Below are 12500 nucleotides of genomic sequence, written 5' to 3'. Positions count from 1 at the left end.
ACAGGTTTGAAGACCTCTGATCCTATTGGCTCCAAGGCCAGCCAGGCGGCCAATCGGGCGGCAGCCAGCCTCACTGCGGAGGGAGCCCAACGGTGAGGTGACGAAGACCACGCGCCCACACCGCTTCACCTACCCCCCCCCCCTCTCCGCCGCCATGCCCATGCCCAGTGGCAGCCCAGAGAGAGAGGGCTCAGGTGGGGCCCCCCCTCAGCTGGACTGCCCCTGCTCCCCCTCCGGCCTGGACCCGGACCCCCCCTCCACGGGCAGCCCGCTGCTCAGCCCGGACTCGTCCTGCCACGATGTGCTGTCGGCGCCGGCGGCCTCCCCGGCCGACTCGGAGAACCTGAGTCCTGATGAGCTGGAGCTGCTGGCCAAGCTGGAGGAGCAGAACAGGTGAGGAGCAGCAATCCTCTGCTTTTAGTCCACGCAAAACAATGACACACCCATTTTCTAACTGAATTTGATTCGGCCTTCATTTCTATGTCAACTACCGGTACACGCCTGGGAAGTTTCAAGACTGCGTCGTGCACGGTTTTGACGCTATCGCGCTGTCAACGTCTGTCCGCAGACATATGAACACCTGGCACAGTAATCAAACCCGTTTCTGTGGTCGTTCCTGTGACAGTAGTTGTCTCAGAAGGTGAAAACAGTCACAGTCAGCGACGCCACACGCTGGTAACAAGGCTGCCAAAGAAGACCGATAGCTACGTGAAGTTAAAGATTCAGTCCAGGCTCAGCTTTAGCTGCAGCTACACTTTCACTAATGTTAGTTTAGAGACCTAATTTACCCGTTGGGCCACAGAATAAAAACAATCACAGCTTGAGGTCACCCATAACTAGCAGCTCGTGCGACCAGCGGTGAGATATGTCACATTTAGTAGATTTGCTTTATCAACAAAGTACATAAAATAAGCACAACCAAACGTCAGATAGGTCGGCCCACCGTGTTTAACTAGGGTATATATCTTTAACGTTACAAATACAGCTGAAAATGACAACAGAAATAAACAAATAAGTTTGTGATATCTCCACAATTCAAATCAATCGGCAGGTGTCTACCCAGAAGTGACTTTTGTTGTTAAGGCGATGTCACGGTGATTTAGTCTATATAAGAGATTATTTTAAATTCATGGTGGCAGTTGATAAATCAAATGTAGAGGAGCCGATTCAGAAAGCAAAGTCACATCAAGCTGTATCATGCTGAGACTTCACAGCTTAATGTCCCATTTGATCATGTTAAAGTGTGCAGATCTGAGCCCATGCAGAGGACACTTTCTGTCCAAAATGCCAACCTTAGTGGGGTGCATGGCAACCACTGACTTTACCTCCCCCTTTAGAATTACCTGGAGAGGAAACAACAAAACCCAGAAGCACACAGCGTTAGAGGAGAGACGTGTCTGGGTGCCAGAGCTTTTCATGTAGCTTCCATCGGAGCTTCTGAACATCTCAGGAATCACTGTCTAGTAGGGATAGGACCTTATATCCCAATTCAATATATCGCAATACAAAAAAAGAAAAGAAACGTGACTAAACATATTATGGGGCAGAAAAATGAAAAAGTTATATTCTGCTGTGTGTGTGTGTGTGTGTGTGTGTGTGTGTGTGTGTGTGTGTGCTGGATGTAAACTCGGTTGTAAAATAATCTCCACTTTAGTGTTGCTTGTGTAAGGCCCACGGTGCTGATAACAGTCTGTCCACACAGTAGCTCCAGTGTCTCTCCATCAGTGGAGTACTGCAGGCTCAGTCACCAGTGTAGGGACATATTTCTACGCAGATATACATTTACATTTTAGGATTGATTTGTCGATTTATATCAATTATTACAAATGAAGTGTATGTCATGTAAGGACATATTAAAACTCATAGTTTGTAAGCAGCTGCAGAGGTCAACTTGATTCCTTTATAGTTTAGAGAGTAAATCAACCTAAAAACCAAATGTGTGTAAAGCCTGACATCTATTGGTAAAAAGCATGCTAATTCAACTTTATTTAAATTCAATTCAATTCAACTTTATTTAAAGTGTAAAATCACCATGAGACATGGTCTCAAAACACTTTACAATCAAGGCATCACACAGCAGAAAGGGTTTTTAATCTGGTCTTAAAAACATCAATGGAGCCCGCATCCCTAACTGATTGGGGAAGTTGGTTCCAGAGATGGGGAGCACGGTAGGAAAATGCTCTACTACCTACTGTTTTTTTTTATTAATTCTCGGGACAGTGAGGTAGTTACCTACCTGTGAGCAGAGGGTGCGGGTGGGAATATAGGGGATGAGTAGTTCCGATAAATAAAGAGGTGCGAGCCCATGCAAAGATTTATATGCTAATAAAAGCACTTTAGAATCTGCTCTGGCCTGGATTGGGAGCCAGTGGAGGGCGATAAAAACCGGAGTTACATGATCAAACTTCCGAGTTTTTGCAAGTAGTCTGGCTGCCGCGTTTTGTACGAGCTGTAGATTTTTAATGGCCTGAGTTGGCAGGCCAGAAAACAGTACATTACAGTAATCGAGTCGTGATGTGACAAAGGCATGAATTAAAATTTCTGCGTCTGGTGAAGTTAAAAGGGGGCGGATCTTAGCGATGTTGCGTAGGTGAAAAAAAATGCTACTGTAGTCTGCTATTGGCTGATCTTTGGTGCCAGGCGATGTGTGACCTCCAGCTCTGGGGCTTCATGCAGGCCTGACCTGCTCAGGTACAAGTTGTACGTACCACCAATAGAGAGGCAAAGTGACTGCCTACTTCCTGCTTCAGCACTGTACCAGAGATTTTCATCCACCATTTATTTTCCCATAGACATTTCATAAAATGCTTATAAAAATTGTTTTACTTGTTCAAACCAAACGGTTCAGCTATATTTAGAATCGGGAGAGACCATAGAACATTTCACTCAGACCACAACTTAAAAAAACAAGATAATTTTGTTTTTCTTTAAATCTGCAAATTTTGGTCAGAGTGAAATGTTAAGTGGTCTCTCCTGTTTCTAAATATATCTGAACCGTTTGGTTTGACCAAGTAAAACTATTTTTATAAGCATTTTACGAAATGTCTATGGGAAAATAAATGGCGGATGAAAATCTCTGGTACAGTGCTGAAGCAGGAAGTGACCTTTCACTTTGGCTCTCTATAGGATGAGTTCAAATCTAGCTTGAGACTTTTCAATGTATATCATCGCTTCCCTGCTACTCTCCATTGTGTAAGAAAGCAGAAATGCCATAAAGAAACTCTGTTCACCCTGCTATGTGTAGGCCCTCCTTGTTTCATAAAGAATCATGTTTTGTTTGTAGCTCCTCTCCTTCTAAACCAGGCGACTGATGCCATCATAATGCAGGATCATGCTCTCAGCCCTCTATGGCAGTGGTTCTCAAAGTGGGGTCCGGGGACCCCCAGGGGTCAAGTCAAGTTTCAAGTCAAGTTTATTTGTATAGCCCTAATTCACAAGCATGTCTCAGAGGACTTCACAGAGAATGTGTCTAGCTAAAATGTAGCTACACACATTACACATTACATTTAATGTAGCTGACAAAACAGTAACAATTACAGTAGTAATAATAACAACAACAACAAGATTGAACAATCTTGATAGATAGAGACAGAGAGAAAAGGGGGGTGGAATGTGGAGGAGGGGAGAGCAGGGAAAGGGAGGAGGTGGGGATCCTTGAGATGTTTGTGGTCTCCAGCAAAAAGGGGAATAATTTATTTTCACTATAATTCCATCCATAAGTAACACAATGACAGAATGTAGGACTATTGGTCATGGGTTTCATACACTTTCTGTAATAAAACATCTAAAAGCAGAAATCATATGAGATAGGGGAGCCTGGGACAAAATCTTGATCAAATGGGGGTCTGTGGTCTAATTTGCGTCAGTTGAGGGGTGCTTGACGTGAAAGAGTTTGAGAACCACACTGCTCTACGGGCCTACGGCGTTATGTTGTGGCACAACCTGCTCTAAAGCGTCTCATGTTGTGGCACACCTGAGCATGTTGTGGCACAACCTGCTCTAAAGCGTCTCATGTTGTGGCACAACCTGCTCTAAAGCTCTAAAGTCTCCTCACGCAGGTTGCTGGAGGCCGACTCCAAGTCCATGCGCTCCATGAGCGGCTCGCGGCGCAACAGCGGCTCCTCGCTGGTGTCCAGCTCCTCGGCCTCCTCCAACCTGTCCCACCTGGAGGAGGACACCTGGATCCTCTGGGGCCGCATCGTCAACGAGTGGGAGGAGTGGAGACGCAAGAAGGACAAGCTGCTGAAGGTGGGCAATGGGCACGGGAGACGGAGGGAACTAAGATGCTACGTCTTAGCATTGTAACATCGATATCAATTATTACCACATTCATTCGGAGCAGTGTTGCAGTCACGTCACTATATCTCGAGTCCAAGTCGAGTCTCGAGTCCCGAGTGTTCGAGTCCAAGTACCCATTACCTAAGTCGGAGTCGGAGTCCAGAGTTAGTCTACTGGGGCCAGTTGCACCAACTGGTCTTAACTATGCCTGGTCGTAACTCCTACGTCGGTCTTAGTTAAGACCATGGACTTACGCCTGTTGCACCAACAGGGCTTACGTCTGGTCTTAACTCTGCCGGTCGTAGCAATGCGCGTCCATGTGAAAGCATGGAAATGCCCACTGGAATGCGGCACGTGACCTGTTTAGAAGAGTGTGCTGACGTCAAATGACGCTGCGCTGATGGGCGATCGGCTGTAGTGTGGCTAATGTTAGCGGCTAACTGTTACTTGTCGTTACTTTAAATGGCAGTAAAACGCCACTGAATGACCAAATTGATTGAACTTTTAACCATTTCGATTTCCACTTTCCATACGGACCCCCAGCATTGGTTAGTTGTTAACGTCGTGACTATATTTATAACGTTTTTATAACGTACTCCGGTTTCCAGTTTATAACTCGGGTCTGAATACAGCCAGAGTGCTGAGGGGTTGTAGCTATTGCGCAACACAAAGTGAAAACCGTCTATACTGCACCTTACGCCTGCTCTGGACTAGGCGTAATATCTACGACCTGTCTTAGTGAGAAAAAGGCTTACGCCCTGTTGGTGCAACCGCCGTAGCTGTTAGGTCGTAAAGTTACGACCAACTTAGCTTAAGACCAGTCGTAAGACCAGTTGGTGCAACTGGCCCCTGAACATTAGTGTGAATCCACATATAGATGGAACACGGGTGCCTGCCCTCGCGTGAAATTGAATAACGTCACGTTATTAATATAGCTATCAATATCTTATGCCAAATTATTATGACCTATTACAAAAAAATAAATCTTCATCAAAATAAATCCCAAGTCCGCGTCTCCAACTTCCGAGTCCGAATGCATGAATGCTCGAGTCCAAGTTGGAGTCATCAGCGCTCAAGACCAAGTCGAGTCACAACAAGTCCTGAAAATGTGTCCCGGATTCTGCCTGAAGTCGGACTCACACTCGACTACAACAGTGACACATGCTCTTTGTGACACAACACCATTTATGGGAAGTATAGTCATCATTTTGAAGAACACAACAAATCCCTGAGTCATGGTTGTAACCTGCATGCTGGGTGGGTGGTGGGGGGGGGGGGGGGGGGGGTTAAGTGGCTGCTCTAACCTTATTTATAAGGAGGTTCTGGGAAAGCTGGCTTCTTACTTGTGTGCCTGTAATTAATAGTCAGAAATGTGCAGCTTGCTATCGTCTAAGCTCCCAGGATTTAGTCTTGCTGACTGTCCCCAAAGGTGGAACAGAGTCTGGGCAGACAGACTGCATGATCTCTGCAACGCCAAGCCAAAGACAAAGAAAGAGAAGACATTCTGTCACCTGAGAATGTCACAGCTCCATTTTTTTCCACGTGAAATGACTTTACGTTCATAACCCTAGGGACGTAAAAACCCATTCCCAGATCATTGTGCGATTTCACAAACGCACGGTTATCCCAAAGTCAAGGTTATCTGAAATGGCTGAAAAGTCGCCTCTCCACTGAGGAAGTAGATCTATGTGCGGAGACAGGGGAGAGGAAGTAGATGTGTGTGGGGAGACAGGAGAGAGGAAGTAGATGTGTGTGTGGAGACAGGGGAGAGGAAGTAGATGTGTGTGGAGACAGGGGAGAGGAAGTAGATGTGTGTGGGGAGACAGGAGAGAGGAAGTAGATGTGTGTGTGGAGACAGGGGAGAGGAAGTAGATGTGTGGGGAGACAGGGGAGAGGAAGTAGATGTGTGTGGGGAGACAGGGGAGAGGAAGTAGATGTGTGTGGAGACAGGGGAGAGGAAGTAGATGTGTGTGGGGAGACAGGGGAGAGGAAGTAGATGTGTGTGTGGAGACAGGAGAGAGGAAGTAGATGTGTGTGTGGAGACAGGGGAGAGGAAGTAGATGTGTGTGTGGAGACAGGGGAGAGGAAGTAGATGTGTGTGTGGATAAGAGAGAGGACTCTGGAGAGGAGAAAGGACAAAGAGAGAAAACCCAGGGGAAGACAAGATGGATGAGAGAAAGGGACAGCAAAAAAACAAAACAATGGCAGCGAGGGCAACGCGAGCAAAATGACATTGGGCGCCGGGGGAGAAAGACGAGGAGTTTGGATTCAGAAACAGTTCTTGTGAGAGAAGACATGATTTGTTAAGTGAATCGGTAACGAGCGATGAATCACAGCACTGAGTGGTTTCGATTGGCTGATGATATTCAATATTTTCTCCATCAAAACTCATTCATCATTCTGTGACTGAGCGCTCTCTCCTCCTCCGCTCTCCTACATATTCTTAGAAGGGCATCCCTCACTCTGTAAAGAAACAGAGTAGACATCAGTAGACATCAATCTTTAATCTCTCTCGCTCGCTCTCTCTCTCTCACACACACTCGTATTCTCTCGCTCTCTCAGTCAGGGGACCAGTTTAGAATAGTACTTCCATTATGACTTTCACTAACATGTTTGGGTCAAAGCTGACAACAGATTTCTTTGGTTAGAAGAGACCATAGAGACACTGCGTAACGCGTCATCATTCACAAACCACGCCCAAGACGGGGGAAAACACAAACTCCTGTCCAATCCTGCCGTTCTCCTATGTCACGTGCATGGTTGCGTGTTGCACCAAAAGATCGTATATACGGAAGATGAACACTCCAACTTACTTCTTGACAGCTACAGTAGATCCACATTTTTCTTCTCGCCAATTCTCAATGGCTTCCGTGTTTTGCTCAGGAGTACAAAAAAACTTTAACTGGCGATTTTTTTACATTTGTTGTCTGCGCAGCCCCACCACACAACAGCTTTTAGCTATGTTTAATTCAAGGAAAATGACGCTTGTGTGTGGAAATGAACGGAGCTCTTCCCCCGTGATGGGCGTGGCCTATTACATGCAGTGTCTCTATAGAGTCTCTATAGAGACACTGCATAGGTCAACCATGCACGTGACATAGGAGAACGCCAGGATTGGAGGGGGGGTTTGTGTTTTCCCCCGTCTTGGGCGTGGTTTCTGAATGATGACGTGCTCCACAGTGTCTCTATAGAAGAAGTTCTCGGGTGGTTGTCATGTTGTTGTTGTTTTTTCTGGTGACTTTTAGAAGCTATTTAATGTTCAAATAGCCTACTCAATTCATGCTACAGCATATGGACAAATGGTCCAATGTAACTTAATAATATGAAGTGAAATGAAAAATTAAGCATGTTCTTAATTTTTACATTTTGAAATATTTGGTAAAAGATACATTTGAGGCAGCTTCTTTAGGGGCGTTTTTGGCATAAAAGATTGTTTTCTCTGTTTTGTTTGAGTATACATTAACTTACACAATGGAAAAACATGCATCACACCCAAATGGGTAAAACTTTGGACTTTGGAATTATGAACATTCAGCACATTCTCATGCGAAATAACAATACAAATGGATATAACGTGACAACACTCAATACTGATGTGGCTAAATGTATGTGTGTATGAGTATTATCTTACCAGTAATGGAAATATTCTATGTAATCGATAAGAAACGTGTCTATATACACTATGGTCAAATTTGAAAACAAATATAATAAAATGTCCTACAATTGCCGTGTACGTTCAACACAACGGCCGTGTGAGTGTCACATGGTCACACTTGTTCACATGATCTCTGATTGGACCGCTGGCAGGAGCTGATCAGGAAGGGCATCCCGCACCACTTCCGGGCCATCGTGTGGCAGCTGCTGGGCAACGCCACCGACATGCCGGTGAAGAACCAGTACTCTGAGCTGCTCAAGATGTCGTCGCCCTGCGAGAAGCTGATCCGCCGCGACATCGCCCGCACCTACCCCGAGCACGACTTCTTCAAAGGCCAGGACAGCCTGGGCCAGGAGGTGCTCTTCAACGTCATGAAGGTGAGACGTTTGTAGAAAGTTCAGATGTTCAGATTTTTATTTGCGTTTTTTTCTCCACATTGAAATACAGTATTTGGTCAACATTGGCAAACGATGGGTGCAACCGCTCTCCAAGCATTGCTTTTGAGTCGTTTTCTTCCTGTAATCTTTTCAAATAAAGGTTCTAGTGAACTAGGAAGCTTTGCATAGCTGGAATCAACTTCTCACACATTTTGCATTTTGGAAAGCATTGCTCATGAAACAAAATCACATCAGTAGGAAAAAACAAGGAAGTGCAGAAATCTGGGTCCGATGACCGTGAAAAGTTTTCTCAACTGACAAGCTTGTTGACAGTTTCTGTGGTCGCTCAGCGCTATAGGAAACAAATGGACTTCCAGTTGCTTTGTTGATCATGTTACTCGCAGTGTAGAAACACGGCTAGGGTTACAAATGTCACCTTGTTCAGCTCTCTGTAAATGCAGAGCTTTACAAACTGTGTGTATGTGTGTGTGTGTGTGTGTGTGTGTGTGTGTGTGTGTGTGCGTGCGTGCGCGCGCGTGTGTGTGTGTGTGTGTGTGTGTGTGTGTGTGTGTGTGTGTGTTTTCCAGGCGTACTCTCTGGTGGACCGAGAGGTGGGCTACTGCCAAGGCAGCGCATTCATCGTGGGCCTGCTGCTTATGCAGGTAATGGTCAATTAGTTGAGGAAGATGATGCTAATGAGGATATCTCACCATGGAGAGATGTATCCTCTCAGCATCTCACCATGGAGAGCTGTATCCTCTCAGCATCTCACCATGGAGAGCTGTATCCTCTCAGCATCTCACCATGGAGAGCTGTATCCTCTCAGCATCTTACCATGGAGAGATGTATCCTCTCAGCCTCAGCATCTTACCATGGAGAGATGTATCCTCTCAGCCTCAGCATCTTACCATGGAGAGCTGTATCCTCTCAGCCTCAGCAGCTTACCATGGAGAGATGTATCCTCTCAGCCTCAGCATCTTACCATGGAGAGCTGTATCCTCTCAGCCTCAGCATCTTACCATGGAGAGATGTATCCTCTCAGCCTCAGCATCTTACCATGGAGAGCTGTATCCTCTCAGCATCTTACCATGGATAGCTGTATCCTCTCAGCCTCAGCACCATGGAGAGCTGTATCCTCTCAGCATCTTACCATGGAGAGCTGTATCCTCTCAGCATCTTACCATGGAGAGCTGTATCCTCTCAGCATCTTACCATGGAGAGATGTATCCTCTCAGCATCTTACCATGGAGAGATGTATCCTCTCAGCCTCAGCATCTTACCATGGAGAGATGTATCCTCTCAGCATCTTACCATGGAGAGCTGTATCCTCTCAGCCTCAGCACCATGGAGAGCTGTATCCTCTCAGCCTCAGCACCATGGAGAGATGTATCCTCTCAGCCTCAGCACCATGGAGAGCTGGATTCAGTCCAACCTGGATTTCTCTCATTATTGCCACCAAAACAAATTGTGTGGCAGGTTTTTGAAAAATTGCAAGGCAATTAAGGCATTTTTAGTTATTTGTGAAATCTCTCTCTCTCTCTCTCTCTCTGGAGGGAGGGAGGGAGGGAGGGAGGGAGGGAGGGAGGGAGGGAGGGAGGGAGAGGACAAATGTTTCAGGAGAGATGGACAGGAAACAAGCTCAGTGGTTCGCGCTGTTGCCTCACAGCAAGAAGGTCCTGGGTTCGTCCGCGGTCCGTCCGCGGTCCTTTCTGTGTGGAGTTTACATGTCCCCCCCCATGTTCGTGTGGGTTTCCTCCAAGGCACAGCAGTTGCAAATTAGCCATCTGGCTAACACTGGTGCATTTATAGTAATGTTTATTAATGCGCATTGTCCCTCAATTAAACAACTCAATAATAGAGTCTGACCATGTAACGAGTGCATTGTTTAAGCAGTCGAGCAGGAAATGGCATCTGATCTTCATTTCTGTCTGTCTGTCTCCCTCCCTCTCCTCCAGATGCCTGAGGAGGAGGCGTTCTGTGTGTTTGTGCGTCTGATGCAGGAGTACCGTCTGAGGGAGCTGTTCAAGCCCACCATGGCCGAGCTGGGCCTCTGTATCTACCAGTTTGAGTATCTACTACAGGTAAATGGGGAGGGGGGATACAAGCAGGAGATGGCAAGTGTACAGTATATAAACAAACATACAATGCAAATGTTAGCCACAAGGGGGCAGCAAATCATTCAGTATCCCTGAGGTAGGCCTACATCTTTAGTCCCTTTTATAGTTTTGTGCTTTCTCAATTTCACTGCTTTGAGTATTGAAACTGTCAAGCTTTTGGTAACCTCAATTGAACTCTCTCTCTCTCTCTCTCTCTCTCTCTCTCTTCTCTCTCTTCTCTCTCTCTCTCTCTTCTCTCTCTCTCTCTCTCTCTCTCTCTCTCTCTCTCTTTCTCTCCCCAGGAGCAGCTTCCAGAGCTGAACGTCCATTTCCGCTCCCAGAGTTTCCACACCTCCATGTACGCCTCCTCCTGGTTCCTCACCCTCTTCCTCACCTTCCTCCCTATGCCCGTCGCCACGCGCATCTTCGATATTTTCATGTATGAGGTAGGACACATGCTGTGTGTCACGCTCTTCTATGAGAGAAGTTACTGTAGGTGTGTGAGTGTGTGCCACAAATGAAAGTACTATTTTACATTACATACAAGTTCATGTTAGTTGTAAATGACTTTGCTTATATTCTTAATGTTGTCCAAAGCTCATATTCAGTGTAGACATGGAAATTAAATGGTTAAACATTTAGCATACATGTGCTTTAGGCATTTTTAAATGTATTGTGATGTGTGTTTTTAATGTGTATATTCAATTAGCTAAAGTGATAGTACGGAAGATTTTCATCTAAATAAATGTCTATTGAGTCTCTATCTGATAGTGAGTTAACACAATGGTGATTGAGCCTATGGCCCATTGATGGACGCCTTTGCATTTTCAGTATTGCAGCATTTATGAACTTGGTGTCTGTGGTGACACAGTGGGCGGAGCTAACACAATAGACTCACTCTGTAGGTTACTGTATGTTCACAGGGTGGGCGGAGCTAACACAACAGACTCACTCTGTAGGTTAGTGTAGGTTCACATGGTGGGCGGAGCTAACACATTAGACTCACTCTGTAGGTTACTGTAGGTTCACAGGGTGGGCGGAGCTAACACAACAGACTCACTCTGTAGGTTACTGTAGGTTCACAGGGTGGGCGGAGCTAACACAATAGACCCACTCTGTAGGTTACTGTAGGTTCACAGGGTGGGCGGAGCTAACACAATAGACTCACTCTGTAGGTTACTGTAGGTTCACAGGGTGGGCGGAGCTAACACAATAGACTCACTCTGTAGGTTACTGTAGGTTCACAGGGTGGGCGGAGCTAACACAACAGACCCACTCTGTAGGTTACTGTAGGTTCACAGGGTGGGTGGAGCTAACACAACAGACTCACTCTGTAGGTTACTGTAGGTTCACAGGGTGGGCGGAGCTAACACAATAGACTCACTCTGTAGGTTACTGTAGGTCCCTGACAACTCTTGTGTGAAGTAGGATAACAAGCTACTCTTTTCCGGTCTCTGCTGCTAGCATTACGGGTGGTTACTATGGCTGACCAATGTCACATAACAGTTTGGATCGCACCTGCAATTACCATTGATCGCCAATAGGTGTCACCCAAGACAACAAAACTGAATTCTTCCATATTATCACTTTAAGTGTGTATTATTAAATGTCCACCATATCCCTAGGGCCTAGAGATTATCTTCCGTGTGGGCATGGCCATCCTACAGTACAACCAGACTGACCTCATTCAGCTGGACATGGAGGGCATGTCACAGGTAACTATGGACACAGGGTTGTGGGGTGTGGCTGTTGTACTACAGAATTGGGTTTATTGTGCAGATTCAAGCATCACACCATCAACTGACAATGTCAATACAAACTGCGGCACAGCTGATGATGATGGAATAACATTCATTCTCAATTCTGCCTTAAAGGAGAATTTCGGTTTTTTACACCACGGTCCTCATTTCCAGGTTAAAATATGATGTTTTACTCACCGAAATAGTTTGGCTTCATTCGGATGCCCACGGAAGATTTTGAGCTCCGAGTAGTCTCCTCAAACAGGCTATAACGAGAGCCTGCGGCCAGCGTGGGGCATGCTGGACGGGAGTGCATGCGCTCTCTAAATGACACTTTTTCTGTCAGATCACGGTT

The 12500-nt window shown here is 46.0% G+C and overlaps 1 protein-coding gene across 1 annotated transcript in view; it reads left to right on the top strand.

The window, feature by feature from the left end:
* Positions 1–154: 154 nt before the first annotated feature.
* evi5l (ecotropic viral integration site 5 like) overlaps positions 155–12500 on the top strand; it is a gene marked incomplete at both ends in the record, with an annotated part of 30613 nt that continues 18267 nt past the window's right edge. Inside the window, 7 exons of the mRNA XM_083655959.1 lie at positions 155–393; positions 4059–4248; positions 8086–8310; positions 8898–8972; positions 10266–10391; positions 10709–10852; positions 12032–12121. Of these exons, the coding sequence (XP_083512085.1) occupies positions 155–393; positions 4059–4248; positions 8086–8310; positions 8898–8972; positions 10266–10391; positions 10709–10852; positions 12032–12121 (1089 nt within the window). The remainder of the gene's footprint in view (positions 394–4058; positions 4249–8085; positions 8311–8897; positions 8973–10265; positions 10392–10708; positions 10853–12031; positions 12122–12500) is intronic.

The sequence above is a fragment of the Poromitra crassiceps genome (genome assembly GCF_964638095.1).
Source record: "Poromitra crassiceps genome assembly, chromosome: 19".
Taxonomy (NCBI): domain Eukaryota; kingdom Metazoa; phylum Chordata; class Actinopteri; order Beryciformes; family Melamphaidae; genus Poromitra; species Poromitra crassiceps.
This window is presented reverse-complemented; position numbering and strand designations above follow the sequence as displayed.